The sequence below is a fragment of the Salvelinus namaycush genome, chromosome 13 (genome assembly GCF_016432855.1).
Source record: "Salvelinus namaycush isolate Seneca chromosome 13, SaNama_1.0, whole genome shotgun sequence".
Classification (NCBI taxonomy): Eukaryota; Metazoa; Chordata; class Actinopteri; order Salmoniformes; family Salmonidae; genus Salvelinus; species Salvelinus namaycush.
In genome coordinates, this window is record NC_052319.1 from 29,668,725 (window position 1) to 29,692,252 (window position 23,528).

A 23,528-nucleotide genomic window follows, 5' to 3' on the forward strand; every position below is an offset into this window, starting at 1 on the left:
TACTGTATCCTAGCAACAGAATTGGGCGCCCTTATCCAATTGTATTGCGTAAAACCAAACCCTTCTATGATTGACGTACATTCAAAACAATCGAGGCTTCAAAACCAATTCAATACCGCCCATTTAGCTTTGCATTGTGGGATCGGAACACTCAGAAATGACTACTGTCCGAGCAATATAATATCAATATATTATCTAGTTAGAGAAGACCGCATCTACTCCACTCCATAGAAGTGTTGGCCGTAAGTAGTCAGTATCCGTTCGTAATTTTCTTTTTTTGTAGCTAACGTTAGTGTTAATGAGCTAGCAGCTTAACTAGTTACCTTAGGTAATGTAATGTTTTTTTGTTTTTTTTGCTAATGTAATGCTAATGAACTGCCCAACATGTAGCTAGCTAGGCTAGCTAAGTTAGTTTGCCTTGTGAGTCAATGACATTCGGATTCTTTGTAGCTAATGTCTGTCTATGCTCATGCGTACTATAGTAGTAGCAAGACACTCAGGGTGTGCTTTGATGCAATTTATCAAATCTAAACCTGTGTTGTTGTCCTCCTCCTGGGCCTAACAGAATCGCAGAGGAGATGGAACATGTACATCTTGCTGCTGAGGAAGATGACCTGTACTCTGGCTACAACGACTACAATCCAACATTTGATTCAGAGGTAGCTATAGCTAGCCTAGTGTTTTCTTTTGAATTAGAGTACTACCTCATCTTCACTCTTGTTTCATACTGAATTTGTGATTCATTATAGTATTGTTGAATTCATGTCTTGTGTTTAACAGGAGCTTGACAATGATGCTGGTTTTCAGCAAGCAGTCAGGACAAGCCATGGGAGAAGGCCCCCCGTAAGTGTTATAACAGTGTCTTGACAGTTACTCAAGATATGGCATAATTAAAGCAATGTGCTAATGACAACTGAATCGAGTTATACATTCTTTGTGTTCATTTTCTAAGATGACTGCCAAGTTTCCTGGCACTGCCATTGGAGGACGGGCTTTGGGGACCTCTTTTGGAGTAAGTCTATGGATTGTGTAAGATTTGGTTTACTTGTTACATGTTGATTGTAAATCAACGTTTCAATGATGGGTAGGCTATAAAGTAGGGTTGAGAAGGAATTACTGTAAGTGTTACTGTTGTTCTAAGTATGGGATGCAAACAAATTGTTCAGAGTGAAGAGGAGGCACATAGAGCCAATGATAATTCAGAAGATATAGCTTAGAGTATTGTATTTGAGCATGTTTGATATTTGACACTCAGGTAGAGAGCAGTTTTGGCAGTGAGAGCAGGCTTCTGAAGGTGAGAGAGCAGTCATGGCATACTTGGTAGCAAGTTATGTGAACATTTTCAATAGAACCCTTGTCTAAAAAAATCAATATGATAATTTAGTATTGACGGAATCAGTTGATGGTGTTTTATCTGTTCAAGACGTCATTGATGTTTTAAAAAATGTATGAATGTCTGTCTTTAATGCTGTGACTTGCAGTCTAGGATGCCGATGGCCTCATCTATGGGCAGACCCATGACTGGAGCTGTACAGGTGAGAGCATCAATACTGATCACTTTCTCTAGTTGTTCCATTGGATTCTTATCCAGTACTATGTGGAGAAAGATGATGCTCAATAACATGGAAATCTGATGTATGTGCTGAACTGTGTGTGTCATTTGTTGTGACAGGATGGAGCAGCTAGGCCTATGACTGCAGTCAGAGCAGCAGGCTACTCTTCAGCCATGACCAGAGGTGAGCTTACTGGGGAGGGCAGGAGGGAGGGAGAGGGTTGTGGTGGTCTCATACACTCTCAATAGACTAAAGTATGCAGACCTTGTCAGGGATTTTTCTGCCATTGTAATTAGAGGTCGACCGACTAATCGGAATGGCCGATTAATTAGGGCCGATTTCAAGTTTTCATAACAATCGGAAATCGTTAATTTTGGAGACCGATTTTGCCTATTTTTTTTCCATTATTTGTTTTACACCTTTATTTAACTAGGCAAGTCAGTTAAGAACACATTCTTATTTTCAATGACGGCCTAGGAACGGTGGGTTAACTGCCTTGTTCAGGGGCAGAACAACAGATTTTTTACCTTGTCAGCTCAGGGATTCAATCTTGCAACCTTACGGTTAACTAGTCCAACGCTCTAACCACCTGCCTCACGAGGAGCCCGCCTGTTACGCGAATGCAGTAAGAAGCCACGGTAAGTTGCTAGCTAGCATTAAACTTATCTTATAAAAAACAATCAATCAATCATAATCACTAGTTATAACTACACATGGTTGATGATATTACTAGTTTATCTAGCGTGTCCTGCGTTGCATATAATCGATGCATTGCGCATTTGCGAAAAAGGACTGTCGTTGCTCCAACGTGTACCTAACCATAAACATCAATGCCTTTCTTAAAATCAATACACAGAAGTATATATTTTTAAACCTGCATATTTAGCTTAAAGAAATCCAGGTTAGCAGGCAATATTAACCAGGTGAAATTGTGTCACTTCTCTTGCGTTCATTGCACGCAGAGTCAGGGTATATGCAACAGTTTGGGCCGCCTGGCTCATTGCGAACTAATTTGCCAGAATTTTATGTAATTATGACATAACATTGAAGGTTGTGCAATGTAACAGGAATATTTAGACTGATGGATGCCACCCGTTAGATAAAATACGGAACGGTTCTGTATTTCACTGAAAGAATAAATGTTTTGTTTTCGAGATGATAGTTTCCGGATTCGACCATATTAATGACCTAAGGCTCGTATTTCTGTGTGTTATTATGTTATAATTAAGTCTATGATTTGATAGAGCAGTCTGACTGAGCGATGGTGTGCACCAGCAGGCTCGTAAGCATTCATTCAAACAGCACTTTCGTGCGTTTTGCCAGCAGCTCTGCTGTTTATGAATTCAAGCCTAACAACTCCCGAGATTAGGCTGGTGTAACCGATGTGAAATGGCTAGCTAGTTAGCGGGGTGTGCGCTAATAGCGTTTCAAACGTCACTCGCTCTGAGACTTGGGAGTAGTTGTCCCCTTGCTCTGCATGGGTAACGCTGCTTCGAGGATGGCTGTTGTCGATGTGTTCCTGGTTCGAGCCCAGGTAGCGGCGAGGAGAGGGATGGAAGCTATACTGTTACACTGGCAATACTAAAGTGCCTATAAGAACATCCAATTGTCAAAGGTATATGAAATACAAATCGTATATAGAGAAATAGTCCTATAATTCCTATAATAACTACAACCTAAAACTTCTTACCTGGGAATATTGAAGACTCATGTTAAAAGGAACCACCAGCTTTTATATGTTCTCATGTTCTGAGCAAGGAACTTAAACGTTAGCTTTCTTACATGGCACATATTGCACTTTTACTTTCTTCTCCAACACTTTGTTTTTGCATTATTTAAACCAAATTGAACATGTTTCATTATTTGAGGCTAAATTGATTTTATTGATGTATTATATTAAGTTAAAATAAGTGTTTATTCAGTATTGTTGTAATTGTCATTATTACAAATACATTTTTAAAAATCGTCCGATTAATCGGTATCGGCCTTTTTTGGTCCTCCAATAATCGGTATCGGCGTTGAAAAATCATAATCGGTCGATCTCTAATTGTAATCCTTGGGCGAGCTGCCTAAGCATTTTTTTCAGGTCTCCTAAATCCAAACATTGTAAATGTTTTTAAATCCTGTTCATATCAGCCGAGAGAGAGCCAATATGATACAGCCCATAAGGCACTATGTATGTGGCACTCTGAAAAGGAGCATGAGCAACCTGAATGTTTCACTCCCAAACTATTTTGTTGTTGTAAATGGCCAGATGATATTCCAATGTTGCATAAATCCCATTCTACACTGTATATTCTCTGACAATAAATGTAAACGCCAATGTGGTTGGAGCTGTTGTCAACTCTTTGCATAGTTTACCCGTGACCCGTTATCTTGGTTGCCAACAATTTCTTGTTAACAAACTATAGTTTTGGCAAGTCGTTTAGGACATCTACTTTGTGCATGACACAAGTAATTTTTCCAACAATTGTTTACAGACAGATTATTTCACTTATAATTCACTGTATCACAATTCCAGTGGGTCAGAGGTTTACATACACTTAAGTTGACTGTGCCTCTAAACAGCTTGGAAAATCCCAGAAAATTATGTCATGGCTTTAGAAGCTTCTGATAGGCTAATTGACATAATTTGAGTCAGTTGGAGGTGTACCTGTGGATGTATTTCAAGGCCTACTCAGTGCCTCTTTGCTTGACATCATGGGAAAATCAAAAGAAATCAGCCAAGCTCAGAAAAAATTATTGTAGACCTCCACAAGTCTGGTTCATCCCTAGGAGCATTTTCCAAATGCCTAAAGGTACCATGTTCATCTGTACAAACAATAGTACACAAGTTTAAAAACCATGGGACCACGCAGCCGTCAGACCGCTCAGGAAGGAGACGCGTTCTGTCTCCTAGAGATGAACGTACTTTGGTGCGAAAAGTGCAAATCAATCCCAGAACAGCAGCAAAGGACCTTGTGAAGATGCTGGAGAAAACGGGTACAAAGTATCTATTTCCACAGTAAAATGAGTCCTATATCGACATAACCTGAAAGGCCGCTCAGGAAGAAGGAGGAAGCCACTGCTCCAAAACCGCCATAAAAAAGCCAGACTACGGTTTGCAACTGCACATGGGGACAAAGATCGTACTTTTTGGAGAAATGTCCTCTAATCTGATGAAACAAAAATAGAACTGTTTGGCCATAATGACCATCATTATGTTTGGAGGAAAAGGGGGGATGCTTGCAAGCCGAAGAACACCATCCCAACCGTGAAGCACGGGGGTCGCAGCATCATGTTGTGGGGGTGCTTTGCTGCAGGAGGGACTGGGGCACTTCCCAAAATAGATGGCATCATGAGGAAGGGAAATTATGTGGATATATTGAAGCAACATCTCAAGACATCAGTCAGGAAGTTAAAGCTTGGTCGCAAATGGGTCTTTCAAATGGACAATGACCCCAAGCATACTTTCAAAGTTGTGGCTTAAGGACAAGAAAGTCAAGGTATTGGAGTGGCCATCACAAAGCCCTGACCTCAATCCTATAGAAGATTTGTGGGCAAAACTGAAAAAGTGTGTGCGAGCAAGGAGGCCTACAAACCTGACTCAGTTACACCAGCTCTGTCAGGAGGAATGGACCAAAATTCACCCAACTTATTGTGGGAAGCTTGTGGAAGACTACCCTACACATTTGACCCAAGTTAAACAATATAAAGGCAGTGCTACCAAATACTAATTGAGTGTGTGTAAACTTCTGACCCACTGGGAATGTGATGAAAGAAGTAAAAGCTGAAAATAATCATTCTCTCTACTATTATTCTGATATTTCACATTCTTAAAATAAAGTGGTGATCCTAACTTTTTACTAGGATAAAATATCAGGAATTGTGATACACCTTAGCTAAATACATTTAAACTCAGTTTATGTTAACTTCAACTGTATATACAGTACCAGTCAAAAGTTTGGACACACCTACTCTTTCAAAGGTTTTTATTTATTTTTACTATTATCTACATTGTAGAATAATAGTGAAGATATCAAAACTGTGAAATAACACATATGGAATCATGTAGTAACCAAAAAAGTGTTAAACAAATCAAAATATATTTTAGATTTTAGATTCTTCAAAGTATCCACCCTTTGCCTTGACATCTTTGAGAACTAACAATCGCCAAAATAAAAGCTAGACAGTTGGGGAGAATTTAAAATTACAAAAACAATGAATTTAGCAGTATTAATTTTGTTATTATGTTTCAGTAAAAGAACACAGCATTATCCATGGCAAAATGCATAGATTTCCTGCATAGATTTGCAGAAAACTAGCTTTTAAACTGCAACATTTTCTCTCAGCTGCATAGCAGAATATGTAGAATCGCAGGAAATTAGCTTTAAAACTCCCCAAAAAATCCTCAGCTCCATGGAGAAATTTGTAGAACCGTAAGAAATTGGCTTGACAATACTAAAATGTCTCTACAGCGCCAAGATGAGGGCCTCTAAAAAGTAGCCTCGCTGACTGCCAGCCGTGCTCGTGCTCATTCCTACGCCCACAACCTAAGCCCCTTTTTTGATCCAGAAAAAAAGCTGCTTGTTAAAATGAGACAGCAAGTACAGAACTTCTCATGCGCAGGTTGTTACAAAAAATGTTTCTGATGTTCCCAGGGTCTACATTTGACCCACTGGGTCAGTCCAAAGGACCGGCTCCTCCATTGGAGGGCAAAAGTGAAGATACGTAAGAGTTTGTTTCTGTCTCTGCTGCTTATCCTCATTTCAATATGCAATTCTCAGGTTTTCTCCTATGATTCTGTAGGATAATGAAGGTTAGGACGATTTGTTGTTTTCAGGCCGGATGAGAAGGTGAAGATCCTGGAGAAGAAGGTGAACGACCTGATAGAAGAGAGCTGCCTGGCACACGGCCATGGAGACCTACAGTTGGTCAGTCTCCCCCTGCCTCTTATCTATACTGAATAACTTACAGACATCGCACACTTAGGGATGTGTGATGCTTTACCTCTGACTGTGTGTGTTTTCTACCATTGTTATTACAGTCCCTTGATAGAGCCAAAGAGGCAGGGCGGAAGGAGAGAGCGCTGGTGAGACAGAGGGAGCAGTCAGGCAATGCAGACCACATCAACCTGGACCTCACATACTCTGTGAGAACAATAACAACTGTCAATAGAAATACTAATCTGTCCACATCACTTGGACCTCACCTACTTGTGACATTGTCTTTTGAGGTCAATGTTGGTCAGATGTGATTTGAGTTTATATTTTTCTTTTCTTTTCCAGGTCTTGTTTAACTTGGCAACTCAGTACGCCAACAATGACATGTACGCGGAGGCCCTGAACACTTACCAGGTCATCGTAAAGAACAAGATGTTCAGTAATGCAGGTGGGTGGGAGAAGGATGTCATATTTTAGATTAGCCACTGAAATGACAGTAAAACAATGTTTTACTTTCTTTCCAGGAAGGTTAAAAGTGAACATGGCCAACATCCACTTCAAGCAGAAAAACTACCCCAAGGCCATCAAGTTGTACCGCATGGCCCTGGACCAGATCTCCAACTCCCACAAGGAGATGAGGATCAAGATCATGCAGAACATCGGTGTGGTCTTCATCCGCATGGGCCAGTACTCTGACGCCATCACCTCCTTTGAACACATCATGAGCGAGTGCCCCAACATTAAGACAGGCTTTAACCTGATCCTATGTTACTACGCCATCGGAGACCGAGAGAGGATGAAGAAGGCCTTTCAGAAGCTCATCTGTGTTCCTCTGGGGATCGACGAGGAGGACAAGTACATCCCACCCAACGTGAGCACTTCTATTCTGTTCTCAAACTTAACATAGTCAGCATAGTGAAGTCCTTAGCAGAGCACTCCAGTGTGCACTCTTCAGAACATGGAACATTTTAGGCTTTATTGTAGTAGCACTTACTGCATGTTATGCTTCACAAGTCATCCACATTAGTTTTGTTTTCAGGATGACACCCATGCCAACCTGGTTATTGAAGCCATCAAGAACGACAAGCTTCACCAGATGGAGAGAGAACGGTAACTGTCTTATCCGTACATTATATAAAACATCACTGTTCAGCGTTTTCACATCTGTATGACATGTTTGTGCCCGCTGGAACCTGTTCTCTTGACTGCAGTAAAGCCCTGGCTGAGAAATTCATCATGACATCAGCCAAGCTCATCGCCCCAGCCATCGAGGCGACGTTCGCTGCAGGATTTGACTGGTGTGTTTTTCAAACCTGAACATCAGAGGGCGATACAGGGTAAATGTGGGCTGGAGTCCCCCTAGGCAAGTAATGGTAATACTGTGTGGTTGTTTCTGTAGGTGTGTGGACATGGTGAAGAGTTCCCAGTATGTAGAACTGGCCAACGACCTAGAAATCAACAAAGCCATCACCTACCTGAGACAGAGGGACTTCAACCAGGTTGGTGTGAGTGTGTCACCGAGTCTAAACAGTCTTCACCTGTACCACATGAGGGAAAGTATGTATTTTTTCCTTTTCACTCCATTATGTATGTATGTGTGTACATCTCTGCTATATTGTCTGCATATGTATCAGATTCTCCATTCAGCGGTTTACTTTCACCACAGCTTTTCTCCTCTTTACTCCCTCCATTTTGTTTGTTTTCCTTTTCTCCATCTGCATGGCTCTTAAGCTCGAGGTATGTGGTCTGCTCTTTCGTTTGTATGTGTAATGTCCTTGTCTGGTGTGTGTGTGTGTGTGTACTATTTGAGCGTGTCATGTTATAGTGATGCTAAGTGATGGGGTTCCTCCAACAGGCTGTGGAGACTCTGAAGACGTTTGAGAAGAAAGACAGCAGAGTGAAGAGTGCTGCAGCCACTAACCTCTCCTTCCTCTACTTCCTGGTAAGACTCTTTTTCTGATTTAATGATATTATATAGTCATATTAGGGAGATCCTCCTTTGTTCAATCACATTAGCATACTTCCTTGAACTGTATGGTGTATTTCTCTTGGTGCGATGACCTGTGACCCCATCAGGAGAAAGACTACGACCAGGCTGACCGCTATGCCGACCTGGCCATGACAGCCGACCGCTACAACCCAGCGGCGCTCATCAACAAGGGCAACACAGTGTTTGTGAAGAAGGACTATGAGAAAGCTGCAGAGTTCTACAAGGAGGCTCTCCGGAACGACTCGTCCTGCACTGAGGCCCTATATAACTTAGGTAAACTAAACCGTCAGAGCTTAATTCAGCAAGATCATTGTTGGGAGCTCAGGGATCTGTCTACTATGCTGTTATTAATCATGTACAGTAGTCTTCCTATTCTCACAGTATGTCCTTTTTCCTTAGGTCTTACCTATAAGCGTCTGGGGCGTCTGGAGGAGTCTCTGGACTGTTTCCTGAAGCTCCACGCCATCCTGAGGAACAGCGCCCAGGTCATGTGGCAGCTAGCCAACCTGTATCCTCACAGAATACTGGGTCATTAAGCGTTGCCTAAAAACAATGTTCTAATAGGAGCACTTGTCTACAACTTAGAAAGTGTGATCCTTGACTGAAGCTCAGCTTTGAGATGTTGGAGGATCCCCACCAGGCCATAGAGTGGTTGATGCAACTGATCACTGTGACGCCCACAGACCCCCAGGTGTTGGCCAAACTGGGAGAGCTCTACGACAGCGAGGGAGACAAGTCTCAGGCGTTCCAGTACTACCAAGAGGTCAGTCATTCCCAACACACCACTGATCTATCAAGAAAATCCTAGTATCATTATGTTTCTGTCAGTTGTGTTAATGTATCTAACTGTATGGATTCAAACAACATTGTGAGTAGTAGATGGTATTGAATCAAAGTTAGAGTGCAAATCAAATCTTATTTGTTACGTGCTTGATATGCAACAGATGTAGACTATTAGTGAAATGCTTACTTATGGGTCCATTTCCAACAATGCAGAGTTAAAGATAAGATGTATAAAATATAAATAGTGACACAAGGAATAAATACACAGTGAATAACGAATAAAAATTAGTAAAAATAACATGGCTATATACAGGGAGTACCAGTACCGAGTCGATGTGGAGGAGTACGAGGTAATTGAGGTAGCTATGTACTGTACATATACACTACCGTTCAAAAGTTTGGGATCACTTAGAAATGTCCTTGTTTTTGAAAGAAAAGCACATTTTTGTCAATTTTTTTAAAATATCATCAAATTGATCAGAAATAGAGTGTAGACATTGTTAATGTTGTAAATGACTATTGTAGCTGGAAACGGCTGATTTTTAATGGAATATCTACATAGGCGTACAGAGGCCCATTATCAGCAACGCTGTGTACTACTCCCTTCACAGAACAGTGCAAGAGTGTCTAGTTTGAGAAACAGACGCCTCACAAGTCCTCAACTGGCAGCTTCATTAAACAGTACCCGCAAAACACCAGTCTCAACGTCAACAGTGAAGAGGTGACTCCGGGATGCTGGCCTTCTAGGCATAGTTCCTCTGTCCAGTGTCTGTGTTCTTTTACTCATCTTAATCTTTTATTTTTATTGGCCAGTCTGAGATGTGGCTTTTTCTTTGCAACTCTGCCTAGAAGGCCAGCATCCCGGAGTCGCCTCTTCACTGTTGACGTTGAGACTGGTGTTTTGCGGGTACTATTTAATGAAGCTGCCAGTTGAGGACTTGTGAGGCGTCTGTTTCTCAAACTAGACACTCTAATGTACTTGTCCATTAGCTAACACAACGTGCCAATGGAACACAGGAGTGATGGTTGCTGATAATGGACCTCTGTACGCCTATGTAGATATTCCATTTAAAAATCATCCGTTTCCAGCTACAATAGTCATTTACAACATTAACAATGTCTACACTGTATTTCTGATCAATTTGATGTTATTTTAATGGACAAAAATGTGATTTTTTTTCAAAACAAGGACATTTTTAAGTGACCCCACACTTTTGAACTGTAGTGAAGGTAGGGGTGAAGGGACTAGGAAACAGGATAGATAATAGACAGTAGCGTGTGTGTGTGTGTGTGTGTGTGTATGTAAAATCAGTGCAATAGTTAGTGTAAATGCAGGTAGTCCGGGAAGCCATTTGATTAGCTATTTATCAGTTGTTTAAAAGTTTAATGCCTTGGGGGTTGAAGCTGTTCAGGGTCCTGTTTGTTCCAGACTTGGTGTGTTGGTACCGCTAGCCATGCGGTAGCAGAGAGAACAGTCTGGGGCTGGAGTCTTTGACAATTTTGGTCCTTCATCTAACACAGACTGGTATAGACGTCCTGGATGGCAGGCCAAACTGGGGCCAAACATAATAGTTTTATAGGTCAAACCGTTCGGACTCTACAGACGTTTTTGTGAGAAGACCGATGTCTCATGGTCTGACAAACACCGCTCTAGCTCTGCCACTTTTCACCGCAGGTGCGGAAGTGCAACATTGGCGGATGCGGTGGATTGAGACGCGTCCAATGCAACAACAAAAAATATACCTCTAGCTTAAATTGACGGATTTTGATGAATTTTCTTATGTTACTTAGATTGACGCACTGGTGCTTCAGTCGATTCAAGGGTGTTAATAAATTCAACTTGAAACGTGATAACTAGTCATATAATCTAGTATCCTTAACTAGCATTGAAAAAGTTATGTCATTCTTCTCTACCTAATAAAAAAATCTCTTCCTAGCTAATAAAAAAATCTCTCTTCCCATCTTCTGAATCACGATTGTAACGTCAGTACAGTAGCCTATGCTTTGGATTGGGGAGGGGCAGGTAGCCTAAATGCGCGCACACACTGGCAAAGATTTTCATCTTGCAGGCAGACACTGGAATATGTTTGAGTGACAGAGTGCGAGCTTTGCATAGGCACTTTGAGTTTTTTATTGTGGGACTAGACAAAATGCCTGGAATGTAAAATGTTATTAACCGGTTTCCATGCTCTTAAAATAAGTTCTGTTCCGGAACCGTATGGATTACTTTTGTTCCAGATTTTGTTTCTGTTCCTTGAAAAAAATTAAAAAATAAAAATAAAATCAGTTCTGTTCCCTGAACCGGTCCCTGGTATTGACGCTTTGCCTGCTTGATTGTTCTTCGGAGGGTGTAGCGGGATTTCTTATAAGCCTCCGGATTAGTGTCCCGCTCATTGAAAGCGGCAGCTCTAGCCTTTAGCTCAGTGTGGAGGTTGCCTGTAATCCATGGCTTCTGGTTGGGATATATACATACGTCACTGTGGGGACGATGTCATCGATGCACTTATTAATGAAGCCGGTGTGGTAAACTCCTCAATGCCATTGGCTGAATCCCAGGACATATTCCAGTCTGTGCTTGCAAAACAGTCCTGTAGTTTAGCATCCGCTTCATCAGACCACTTCCGAAATGAGCGTGTAACTGGTACTTCCTATTTGAGGTTTTGCTTGTAAGCAGAAATCAGGAGGACAGAGTTATGGTCAGATTTGCCAAATGGAGGGTGAGGGAGAGCTTTGTACACATCTCTGTGTGTGGAATAAAGGTGATCTAGAGTATTTATTATTATTTATCCCGTCCGTCCGTCTCCGTCCTCTAGTTGCACAGGGGACATGCTGGTAGAAATTAGGCAAAACGGGTTTCACTTTTACCTGCGTGAAAATCACAGGCCGCTAGGAGCACTGCCTCCGGATTAGCATTTTCTTGTTGGCTTATTGCCCTATATAGCTCGTTGCATGCAGTCTTAGTGCCAGCATCGGTTTGTTGTGGTAAGTAGACAGCTGTGAAAAATCTAGATGAAAACTATTTTGTTACAGAGTATGGTCTACAGTTTATTATGAGGTATTCTAACTCAGTCGAACAGAACCTCGAGACTTCCTTAACATTAGAGACCGGCACTGCATGTTGTTAACAAAGAGACACGCACCCCTGCCCCTGATTTCACGAGACACTGCGGTTCTGTCCTGCCGATTCATAGAAAAAACAGCTCGATTTATATTAACCATGTCCTCGTTAAGCCACGACTCAGTGAAACAGGATATTACAGTTCTTCAGGTCCCGTTGATAGGATAGTCTCGAATGGAGCTTGTCTAGTTTATTCTCCAGTGGTTGTACATTCGCCAATAGAACAGAGAGAAGAGGCGGTTTATTCGCTCGCCACCATAGTTTCATCATAGTGCCCCGACGTAACTCTATATCGTAGTCTTTTCCTCTTCCGAGGGTCGGGATTAGGGCCTGGTGCCGGGTGAGTAGTATGTCCTGTGCGGTCGAGTCATTGAAGTAAAACACTTAATCCAAGTCGAGGTTAGTGATCGCTGTTCTGATGTCCAGAAGCTCTTTTTGGTCATTGGAAACTATGGCTGAATCATTATGTACCAAAAAAGTTATCAGCGCAAGAACATTTGAAATAGCATAATTGGGCAGGAGCTTGTAAAATGGACGCTTTACATGCCAGCGCCATTGTGTCCCAAAAAGAAGTTGACTTTGTGCTAAATCTGAACATTCTCAATGTGGTCCCTTGTTCAGTCCTTCAGATATTTCCCCTCCAACATTGACGTTATTGAGTGGCTGGGGGCCTACTACATTGACACTCAGTTCTGTGAGAAGGCCATCCAGTACTTTGAGAGAGCCACACTAATCCAGTAAGTCTCTAGTCCTCATCTCACAATAATATCAATATGTATGAGTTTGTACATCATAATGTGTGTAACAAGTAATATCCTTTGTTCATTGAGCCTCTATTCCGCCACTTCCACCCAATAGCCTAGGGACACGGTTATATTGTATCATGCCCCTACAGAAGGATAACTTGTCATGTGGTTTCAGGCCAACTCAGGTGAAATGGCAGCTTATGGTGGCCAGCTGCTACAGAAGAAGTGGTGAGTTTATCATCCACCTCAATTATGGCTAATGATGACTGATTGATTTTATTGTCCAAATGATTTGGTCCTGGCCTTTTATAGTGTCGTGACATGACTTATATTAATCTAATGACTGTTATGCATCGATTCAACTAACTATGTTTAATTGTTACTCGATTCAATTAATCATGTAACAATTTACTCATTAGGATTTTGGGGCACCACGGAAGAAGTTGTTTAATGAATTACCATCTCCCGAATTAAACTCTAGATGATATATAAGATATCTATCGATAACAGTCATTTATTAATCATTACCTCATATCAGTCTCATAATTCTGAACGTCGCATACTCCTTGCATCTGCACAAACCCCAGCTTTACTGATCATTCCATACCACACAAATTGATTACATTTTGTATTTACTAACTAACTAAATGATAACACAGGACACACACACACTCGGTATAGGTTATTGATTAGAAACTTAATGTGATGAAAACAGGTCCCTAGTGGACTAACGACAACATGACTGCTTGTTTATCAAAAGAGGAAAGAGAAGAAAGGGAGACAACACTTATACACTTGTAACTATGCTCATAGTAATCCTAATACTTTGCCCCGAACCACCGCCCATTTGGGTAAGCAATAATGAATGTATTTACGTGTTGAATGTCTTCCTTCATCGTGTATCTCTGTTGGACCCAGGCCTTCGTGAAAAGGGTTCCATTGGGCCTTCTCCCGAGCTCAAGTGTAAGGCTCTGATTGTCCACAGGTGGTCCTTCTTCTTAGTTGTCCGTGGCTTCAATGCCTTGTCCTGTAGTCTTAGGCAGAACTAACAGGATCCTTCTCCCGTCCTAGAAGAGTGGTCCTCTTAAGACCGCTAATCTGCCGTGTCGATGATCCCAGTGGGGTGATGAGAGCAGTGTACTCGACGATGTTTTGAAGAGAGTAACAGGATGGTTCTACTTAAATTAACTTTCTTAGATACAGTACTTAGAATAGCTACTCAGCCGTAACATTGATTGTGAGAGAGGCTACTTTGTCGTCTTCACCACGTGTTGATTTTCAGGGTCGTAACCAATGGAGACCTAAGCTGCAGCTTGAGTCCTTCTGGTCTGGTATGTTAATTCTCAACTCATCCTTTACACTCTCGCACAAAGGGACACGCTCTCTCAGCTCCCTCGGGCGTGGCTACTTACTGGGCAAAGTATTATCAAAACTATGATCTCGTTAGAAAACTAAAATCACATTCCTATCTTACCAAAAATATTCTCTTCATCCTTGATATTTCCTACACAATGTCAAGGATGTAAACCTGACATACACAGTGTGAAAGCTCTTCAAGTTACAATATTTTCATCATGACATCACAAAATAGACATTAATGTCCCATACTCCATCTCTCATCCTTCCCCACATCTGAATGTTAGAAATATTGTCCGTGTTCACTTTTGGACGTTAGAGTTTTTGGGCGGCAAAATGTCTCTGGAACAAAGACCGATTCCAATCACCACTACTGAAGACCAAAAAGAGTTGTCTGCTGCATACAATTTACTATTGGCGTGAGGTGTCATCAAACCCCCACACCAATCCCTCCTTCCCTCTGTGGGTGAGAGCGGTCTGGTGGAAGGCAGATCCATTGTAAACCTGCTCTTTGGATCCTCACAGGAGAGTCATGACAAGAGATGTGAATTATTCCATGTGCAATGACCTGAACACTGCTGCTCTTTGTTCCTTCATCCTCAGGAAACTACCAGAAAGCTCTGGAGACTTACAAAGACATCCATCGGAAATTCCCGGAAAACGTTGAATGTAATCCACCCGATCCCTTCTTGTCCTCTCAGCATTACTGCTCTAATGTAATGGTTTATTAAAAAAATATATACTGATACTGACTCTATAGGTGTGTTCCCCCCCCCGTCCCCCCCGTCCCCCTCCAGGCCTGCGTTTCCTGGTGAGGCTGTGCACAGACATGGGGATGAAAGAGGTCCAGGACTACGCCACCAAACTGAAGAAGGTGGAGAAGATGAAAGAGATCAGAGAACAGGTACTCTACTTACTCACTACACTCTTGTTTAAGGCTACTGATAGTGACAACAGCACCATCTGAGGCCACTGGAGGCTTTGGCTTCATTGTGTTTTTCCTATGGAAAACAGACAGAATACAGATTTCTCAATGAATCAGAACCATCTGCTCCTAAATCAGTGCTGAGATGTTCTTGGATCAGAACCGTCTTCCTAAGGAGTGACTATAATTCCTACTCTGTTGTTAACTGGCCCAGGCTTTGCTGACATCATCGTCACAGATCAACTCCAGTGTCTCTGGCTGGTTTTGCTCCCTGCAAGTGTCTTTGTTTTCACCATAGAAACCAACCGAGTTAGATAAATCAGTGTGTCTGTGCGGTACTCTGTATTGTTGTTTTTGTGGATATTGGATTTTAACAGAGACATCATTTCTCTCTCCTCTCTAGCGGGTGAAGTCGGCGAGGGAGGGCAGCACTAGAGGCACCCGGAGAGAGGGCAGCGCCAGCAGTGGTGAGTGATGACCCTGAACACCTCTATACACCTAAACACACTCTGTCTCTGACTTCTTCTATTTAGATGGTAATCCCTTGCAAAATTAAGTTCACCATTATCATATCTTTACTCCTAACTGCTGTCCATGGGTGTGTCTCAACAGTGGGCACCCCAAACCTTGTCCGTACCCCGCCTAAGGCCATCGGTACGAGCCTGTAGAAGCTTGATAGCAACCTCTTACCTCTGTACATCACCATTAGATCTCTGACCCCGAGTTTCTTTATTCTCATACTAACCCTTTCTAACTTTTGAAATTCAGTTAACCTATATAATCTCTCTGTCCTCCCCTGCTGTTCATATGTGTGTCTCGACAGTCGGCACTCCAGATCCTGTTCGCCACCTGCCAAAGAAGGACAGCGGTACGAGCCTCCTCTGTAGAATAGAGCTGGGTCCCGTTCCAATACTTTTATTCCAGTATTTGTTCCATTGCTACAGGATTCTGCCTTGGCCATTGGAAAACTATTATTACATCGTATCCGTTGTAGTCATCAGCACATTAAGAGTCAGGTGTTTGCCTTCAAGGACAATTATTTGGATTATGTGGTAAGAGAAGACTGCAAACTATTCCTCCAAAAGAATATCTGAAGTCTGTGTCCATGCCCAGGCTATTATGTAGTTTCTTAGACTTGATATGCTCTGTCAGCTAATGTTATAACAGTAATGGCTTAGTTATACAGTATCCAGACCAGTATACATGCTGATGTTTTTGTTGAAGTAATTGTGTACCATAGTACAGTTGCTTCAAACAACTCCCCTTATAGCCACAACAATGATCCATCAGCATTCGGTAGTGTAGTGTTTCCCAACCTTTTTTGAACCGTGGCATACCTTGATGGGTTATACAATTCTGATGCACCCATACACTGAGTGTACAAAACATTATGAACACCTGCTCTTTCCATGACATAGACTAACCAGGTGAATCCAGGTGAAAGCTATGATCCTTTATTGATGTCACTTGTTAAATCCACTTCAATCAATGTAGATGAAGGGGAGGAGGAGACAGGTTAAAGAAGGATTTTTATGCCTCGAGACAATTGAGACATGGATTGTGTTTGTTTGTGTGCCATTCAGATGGTGAATGGGTAAGACAAAAGATTGAAGTGCCTTTGAATGGGTTATGGTAGTAGGTGTCAGGCGCACCAGTTTGTGTAAAGAACTGCAACGCTGCTGGGTTTTCAACCTCACCAGTTTCCCGTATGTATCAAGAATGGTCCACCACCAAAATGACATCCAGCCAACTTGACACAACTGTAAATCATCTATTTTCGGTGACAAATGTTTTTTTATAGATTTAAATAGGGTTTCTTTGAAATATTTCCGTACTTTTCATAGATCCTTACTCATGGTGGTTCATTTGTATGTAGCCCTTTAACAGCGTCCAGTGATGTGGCCCCTCAAATTATACAAATGTAACAACATTCCACAGATCACGTTTATAAGCGAGTGTTCTGAAAATAATGAAGATTAGGAAACGTTTCACGACACTCCTGAGAGTTCCTGGGAACCACTGATTTACTGTACAAATGTCTGCACACACTTCGTCTTACAATTAATTTACTCTTTATTCTCTTATGGCACTTCAGAGGTGGATATCAAAGCAGGTGAGCAGGACAGTGTTATATTATGTGTTTGTGGCAGATCACACAAACGTGTGCTTTTAACACAGACAACTCTTTACTCTCCTCTTGCCATTTTACATGTCCTTTTTTCTTTAACTATGCTGTTCTAACTTGATCCTCAACTATCCCTGTCCTCTCTGGTCACTCTCTTTTATTGCATACTTTCCTTCTTCTCTTTCCACATGTCTTTCTTCTGGATCTGTTCAGTCTCTCACCCTGAGCCTAAACACAGTCCTCTGCTGGACCAGGGGAGAGGTATGTACTGTACTACAGAATGGAAAGCTATCTATCAATCATATTTGTCACAGTAATTTGTCAATGAAGAAAAGGGTGACATTACGTTTATTTAAGTGAGAGAAAAAAGGTTTTACATTGTTAGAAAAAAGAAACGCCACCATTTCAATATACTATTGTCAAATGACTAAACTCTCTACAGTCTAGCTTTACAATTCACTGTGTCCCAGAAATCTTCTGTTAGCACTGTATGCCAGGAATGACTCCTTCCTGCAACTCACCCCCTCCAGAGAATGGTTGCACTGAACACATTGCAAAGAGTGAAAACCTCCCTTCTTGAATACACATCTAAGAGTTGTCCCTCTTTTGACCCTGTTGACTACAAAAAAATTATACATAGTGGTTATTTAAAAACTGGAGTTGTTGTAACTGTTATGTTACTTCAGCAAAGACATCATCTACTTATGACTACTCTCACTGAGGATCCAGTACGGTTGAAAAGCATTTCACAGATACTTCCAAATCCATGCTGACACTCTTTGATCTAGAGTGTAAGCTGCCCTCTTCTTGTGCAGGGAGGTCAGATTGGCCCAAAAGGCGAGAGCTGACTCTCGGACAGGGAAACGTATAGCTAGACACTCATGGTATGTGCAATACATTTTTTTCTTCGGTTTTGAGGCAAAAAAAGGGATTGCTTTTCCACTGGAAATCTCACTGCATTTTTGAGGGAGTTGGCCCTGGGGAAGGCTGGGATTTGAGGATTATAAGGTACAACAGAATTGGGCCTCTTCCTGTTTTCATGGTTGTTTTTTTCCCCATAACTACCTAGTTGCCAGATGTGGAGTGTGGTTGTCTCTTGCCTGTTCCCCACCTTTCTGGACTGCCATGCGGACCTGACATCTGAGCCTAGAGCTGTCACACACACATTCTGCCTATCTCTTTCCTTCTCTTTCCTTCTCTCTCCTTCTTTCTCTCAAACACACACAGAGGAGTGTGTTTGGTATTAACCAGCCTCTCATTGTTACCCTCTGTTAGAGAGGGATAAACAATCACTGCTAAATGTGAACCATGCAGATACAGGGTAATGAAGGGGCCGGTCCCAACAGTAAGCAAGCAGGTTAATCCTGTGTCTGTTCTCAGACAGTGGACACAGCAGCCATGGCACCAGCGCCAAGGGGGAGAGGCTGAGCGCCAAGATGAGGGCACTGCCTGGCTCCAACGAACCCTACGAGGCCAGCAGCCAGCGAGACATAGGTGAGACACACACACACTCCCTCCCTCCACTTTCAACAGTTTAGACTTGCAGTGTAGGTTTTTTGTCTTCAATTGTACAACTCTATCTCAGGCCCCTGATCCATCTTAACACGTTGTGGACAAAATCATGTTTTATTACACTTGTATTTCATCAGGGGAGCCCATTGACACCAGGGTCTCATTTTCAATGGTGCCCTTAGGAAGAAAAAATCTACACGAACATCCAATAAAAAAATTGTAACATTCAACATTGGACTCCTAAATTACCATAGCAACACCAGGGAATCAAAACGCAGGGAGTTCTGCAGGTTATTCAAAAAACGAGGGACATTAAAACTGAAGGCAGATTTACCTAATTCGGTGGAGACCCGAGGAACCTCGAGTTAACCAACCCTGTGAACGAGTTTAGTAACTCATGTTTTCATACTTAGGTAAGTCGGAAGCTTGTGTTGTTGAGCTTTGTAAACAAAACGGGAATAGTGAAGTGATCTACGGGACTTTTATGAGGACCAGCCAACCTTTTGATACAGGATGCAGTGAAGCGTATTAAAACTGTCAACTGTGATATAGCACGATGGTAGATGGCATACAAAGGTTTAATTAAAGAGCAACTGACTTTTAAAAAACAATTAATCCCTTTGAAAATGACCTATGTGGCATCGATAGGAGTCAAACAGTTATTGTAGTGTCAAAATGTACTATAAAGTTGAATAGGATCAATTTGGTCATGAAGTCAGTCTCGTCTAAAACGGAGTTTGGAACATCCATGCATCACAATGGTTAAATGAAGGTTGAGTTTTGATTTGACGATGTCAATTTACCCACTAACATGGGATGAACAGCTGCGGTGATTGTGCTCTATCCAATAGTATAGACAATGAGACAGACCGGCCCAGCAGCTCCGACTTTGTTTACATAAGACAGCACGTTGCACATGTTTTTTACTTAAGAAATACTGCACCAAACACCTTTTAGTTAGATGTAAAATTGCGCAACTAAAACATCCTTGGCAAAAACATAAAAATTACAGATTTCTTGAGTTCTAAGATTCATTCTGGCTATTTTGAGGAAGTGAAATCGGCTTCCGTGTCTACAGTGTCTCATTGGGGGCAAACATCATTAACCAAACGCGGAATCGGCCAGGAAACACCTCCAAGACTGAAATCTCGTTTTTCTAATGAGCAACAGAAAAACACGTGACAATCGGTGTATTCCGTCGTTCTTTAAGAGTAGTTGCTGCTGCAATCTGGTAAATGGTGTCACCATAGTCAAGAACTGATAGGAAAGTTGACTGTACAATCTGCTTCTTGCTGTTTAGGGAGAGGCAAGATCAAAAACATTTTTAAAAAGCCTTTGCTTTTTAACTAGCTCATCAGTATGCTTTTTAAATGTTAAATCCTTGTCAATCCAAATGCCTAGATATTTGTAGGCGGGAACCCGATCGATGGGATAACCATTCAACTAATATATATGTAGTCCATCTGAAAATGTTTTGCGAGTATGAGAGAACAACATATATTTAGTCTTGCCCACATTAAGTACAAGTTTTAAACCAACCGGGGCTTTCTGTAAGGCAGCAAAGTCAGATTGCATCTCTAACAACGCCTGGCATACATAACAGTATCGTCTGCATACAGATGAATATTACACGTTTTAACAGATATCATTTTTATGATCTAAGCAATTTTAACACATCTAAAACTGTGCTGTTTCCAGGTCTAAAACCAGACTGTTTTATTTGTAACATTTTTTTTTCACCTTTATTTAACCAGGTAGGCTAGTTGAGAACAAGTTCTCATTTACAACTGCGACCTGGCCAAGATAAAGCAAAGCAGTGTGACACAAACAACAACACAGTTACACATGGAATAAACAAACATACAGTCAATAACACAATGGAAAAAGTCTATATACAGTGTGTGCAAATGAGGTAAGATAAGGGAGGTAAGGCAATAAATAGGCCATAGTGGCGAAATAATTACAATTTAGCAATCAAACACTGGAGTGATAGATGTGCAGAAGATGAATGTGCAAGTAGAGATACTGGGGTGCAAAGGAGCAAAAAATAACAGTATGGGGATGAGGTAGTTGGATGGGCTATTTACAGATTGGCTATGTGCAGTGATCTGTGAGCTGCTCTGACAGCTGGTGCTTAAAGTTAGTGAGGGAGATATGAGTCTCCAGCTTCAGTGATTTTTTTTTGCAATTCGTTCCAGTCATTGGCAGCAGAGAACTGGAAGGAAAGGCAGCTTTGGGGGTGACCAGTGACATATACCTGCTGGAGCCCGTGTTAAGGGTGGGTGCTGCTATGGTGACCAGTGAGCTGAGATAAGGTGGGGCTTTACTATAGCAATTAAGAATAGAGTGAAAAGTTTTTAAAAGCTGAGAGTTGGCCAGGGATTCTAAAACTTTGGAAAGGCAAAATCATTTGGAAATTGGATGGTAAATATCTAAGTCGGAAAGATCTCCTCCTTTCAAGATCTTAGGGATAACAGCAGAAACAATTGTAAAGTAAAAATAAATGTAGGTCAATGGTTCTGCAATAAGTGGGGCAGAGAGCTGCAGTAAAAAGGGATCAAGTAAATCAGCACCTATTGATGTTAAAAACAAAATCCATCTTTAGCGAAGCACTTAGTAAATCAAGTGGTTGAAATGAAAATTAAGTATGTGATTCAGTCAGTGTATCATTCTCTCCAATCTGTTATGAGGTGTCTAAAGGACTCCCTCTAGTGGAATGATGCATGACAGAGGCCCGGACTAAACAGACCTAATAGAGAGAAGCAGTATACCATCCACTGTCTATAGGCAGTGGACCATAGACCACCCTCTCTACCTCTTCATCAGCACTAACACAGCTCAAATCAAATGTTATTTGTCACATGCGCCGATTAAAATAGGTGTAGACCTTAGCGTGAACTGCTTACTTACATGCCCTTAACCAACAATTCAGTTTTACGAAAATAAGAGTTAATCAATTATTTACTAAATAAACTAAAGTCAAAAAAGTAACAATAACGAGGTTATATACAGGGGGTACCGGTACCGAGTCAATGTGCGGGAGTACAGGTTAGTTGATGTAATTTGTACATGTAGGTAAGAGTAAAGTGACTATGCATAGATAATAAACAGCGAGTGGCAGCATTGTTAATGCATAGTCCGGGTAGCCATTTGATTAACTGTTCAGCTGTCTTATGGCTTGGGGGTAGAAGCTGGAGCCTTTTGGACCTAGACTTGGCACTCTGGTAGCATCATGAAGTCACTCACCCTCCCTCTCTTTCCTAACATTACTCTTCAGGGGATTGGTGTTGTTCCCCTTACAATATTTTGAGTGTGCTGCTACGACAGTTTGTACTTTTCACTTACAGTGGTGTTCTAGTGTGGGTGTCAATGTGGAACACAGTATCTGCAGGGAGTGTAGTACACCTTTGTCCCATGTGTGCAATATAATAATGAATAGTAACCACATATGTCCCTGTGTGTAGATGCCTCCTACGTGGATCCACTGGGGGCTCCGATGGAGAGACCAAAGACTGCAGCTAAGAAGCGCAATGAAGATGACGACTTTGCTGATGAAGAGCTGGGAGATGACCTACTACCGGAGTAGCCAGCTGCAGTTCCCCTGCTTTTCTCCTCCCCTCTTCCTTGAAGATTAAATGAGTTGGGTATTCTTAAAAAAAATATATATATTTACAAATGGAAACTATGTGTGTGACTCGAGCCTCCCTTATACATTCAGACAAACCTATGGCGTAAACTGAGATGATTATTTTCCCATATGCGTGTCGATGCGTTTATCAACTGGAAACTTTGTGGAAATTCCATTGTCATTAACTCTATGCTACCTTCAGGATAGTAATAAAGTTTTAACAGAATTTAGAGGCTCTTCATTTAAATTAATACTTTATAGGCTACAGATGTTTATATTTTTTGCAATGTAATATTTATTGTAATTTGCTACAGGCAGATTCTGTGTTCTGATTGAGGTAAAGAAGCACATGTATCGCTCTTTGTCTTGTGAACTATTTTCAAATGACTTGAAAATTATAAAATGTTTTTTCACCATACATTTTGCCCTTGTTAATTGTGGCTGTGTAGCACATGGGGATGTGTGAAACTTACTCCTCAGCCTGGTGTCCCCACTTGGTAAGACGCTTCAGGAGTGTGGTCACATGTGCTAGCAAGGCAGAGGTCCCAAGTTCGCACCAGGTATGGGCCCAATAATGAGGAAGTGGCATAGTAAGGTTGCTTCAACACCCCCTGAAAAAATTTTATGAGAGAATTCTACACTACCGGTCAAAGGTTTGAGAATTTACTCTTTCAAGGGTTTTTCTTTATTTGTACTATTTTCTACATTGTAGAATAATAGTGAATAAATCAACTATGAAATAACACATGGAATCATGTACTAACCAAAAAAGTGTTAAACAAATCTAAATATATTTTTGATTCTTCAAATAGCCACCTTTTGCCTTGATGACGGCTTTGCACACTTGGCATTCTCTCAACCAGCTTTACC

The 23,528-nt window shown here is 41.5% G+C and overlaps 1 protein-coding gene across 7 annotated transcripts; it reads left to right on the top strand.

Annotated features, from left to right (window-relative positions):
- The first annotated feature begins 134 nt into the window (after positions 1-134).
- On the top strand, positions 135-23,076 carry ift88 (intraflagellar transport 88 homolog). Of its 7 annotated transcripts, none has more exons than XM_039007061.1 (27): positions 135-242; positions 566-659; positions 781-843; positions 953-1,012; positions 1,482-1,535; positions 1,673-1,736; positions 6,194-6,263; positions 6,376-6,466; positions 6,580-6,684; positions 6,821-6,923; positions 7,000-7,346; positions 7,515-7,585; positions 7,687-7,773; positions 7,875-7,980; positions 8,331-8,417; positions 8,552-8,738; positions 8,865-8,973; positions 9,078-9,228; positions 12,988-13,103; positions 13,288-13,340; positions 15,072-15,137; positions 15,266-15,372; positions 15,797-15,860; positions 16,217-16,261; positions 17,489-17,506; positions 18,899-19,012; positions 22,495-23,076. In XM_039007061.1, the coding sequence occupies exons 2-27, from the start codon at positions 579-581 to the stop codon at positions 22,614-22,616; spliced, it is 2,541 nt and encodes an 846-aa protein (XP_038862989.1). In that variant the 5' UTR covers positions 135-242; positions 566-578; the 3' UTR covers positions 22,617-23,076. The 7 variants fall into 7 exon arrangements, with proteins under 7 accessions (XP_038862989.1, XP_038862985.1, XP_038862987.1 ...); XM_039007057.1 differs by lacking the exon at positions 17,489-17,506 and adding an exon at positions 17,732-17,779; XM_039007059.1 differs by lacking the exon at positions 17,489-17,506 and adding an exon at positions 17,732-17,779 and having other exon boundaries at positions 7,875-7,974.
- Positions 23,077-23,528: the final 452 nt, after the last annotated feature.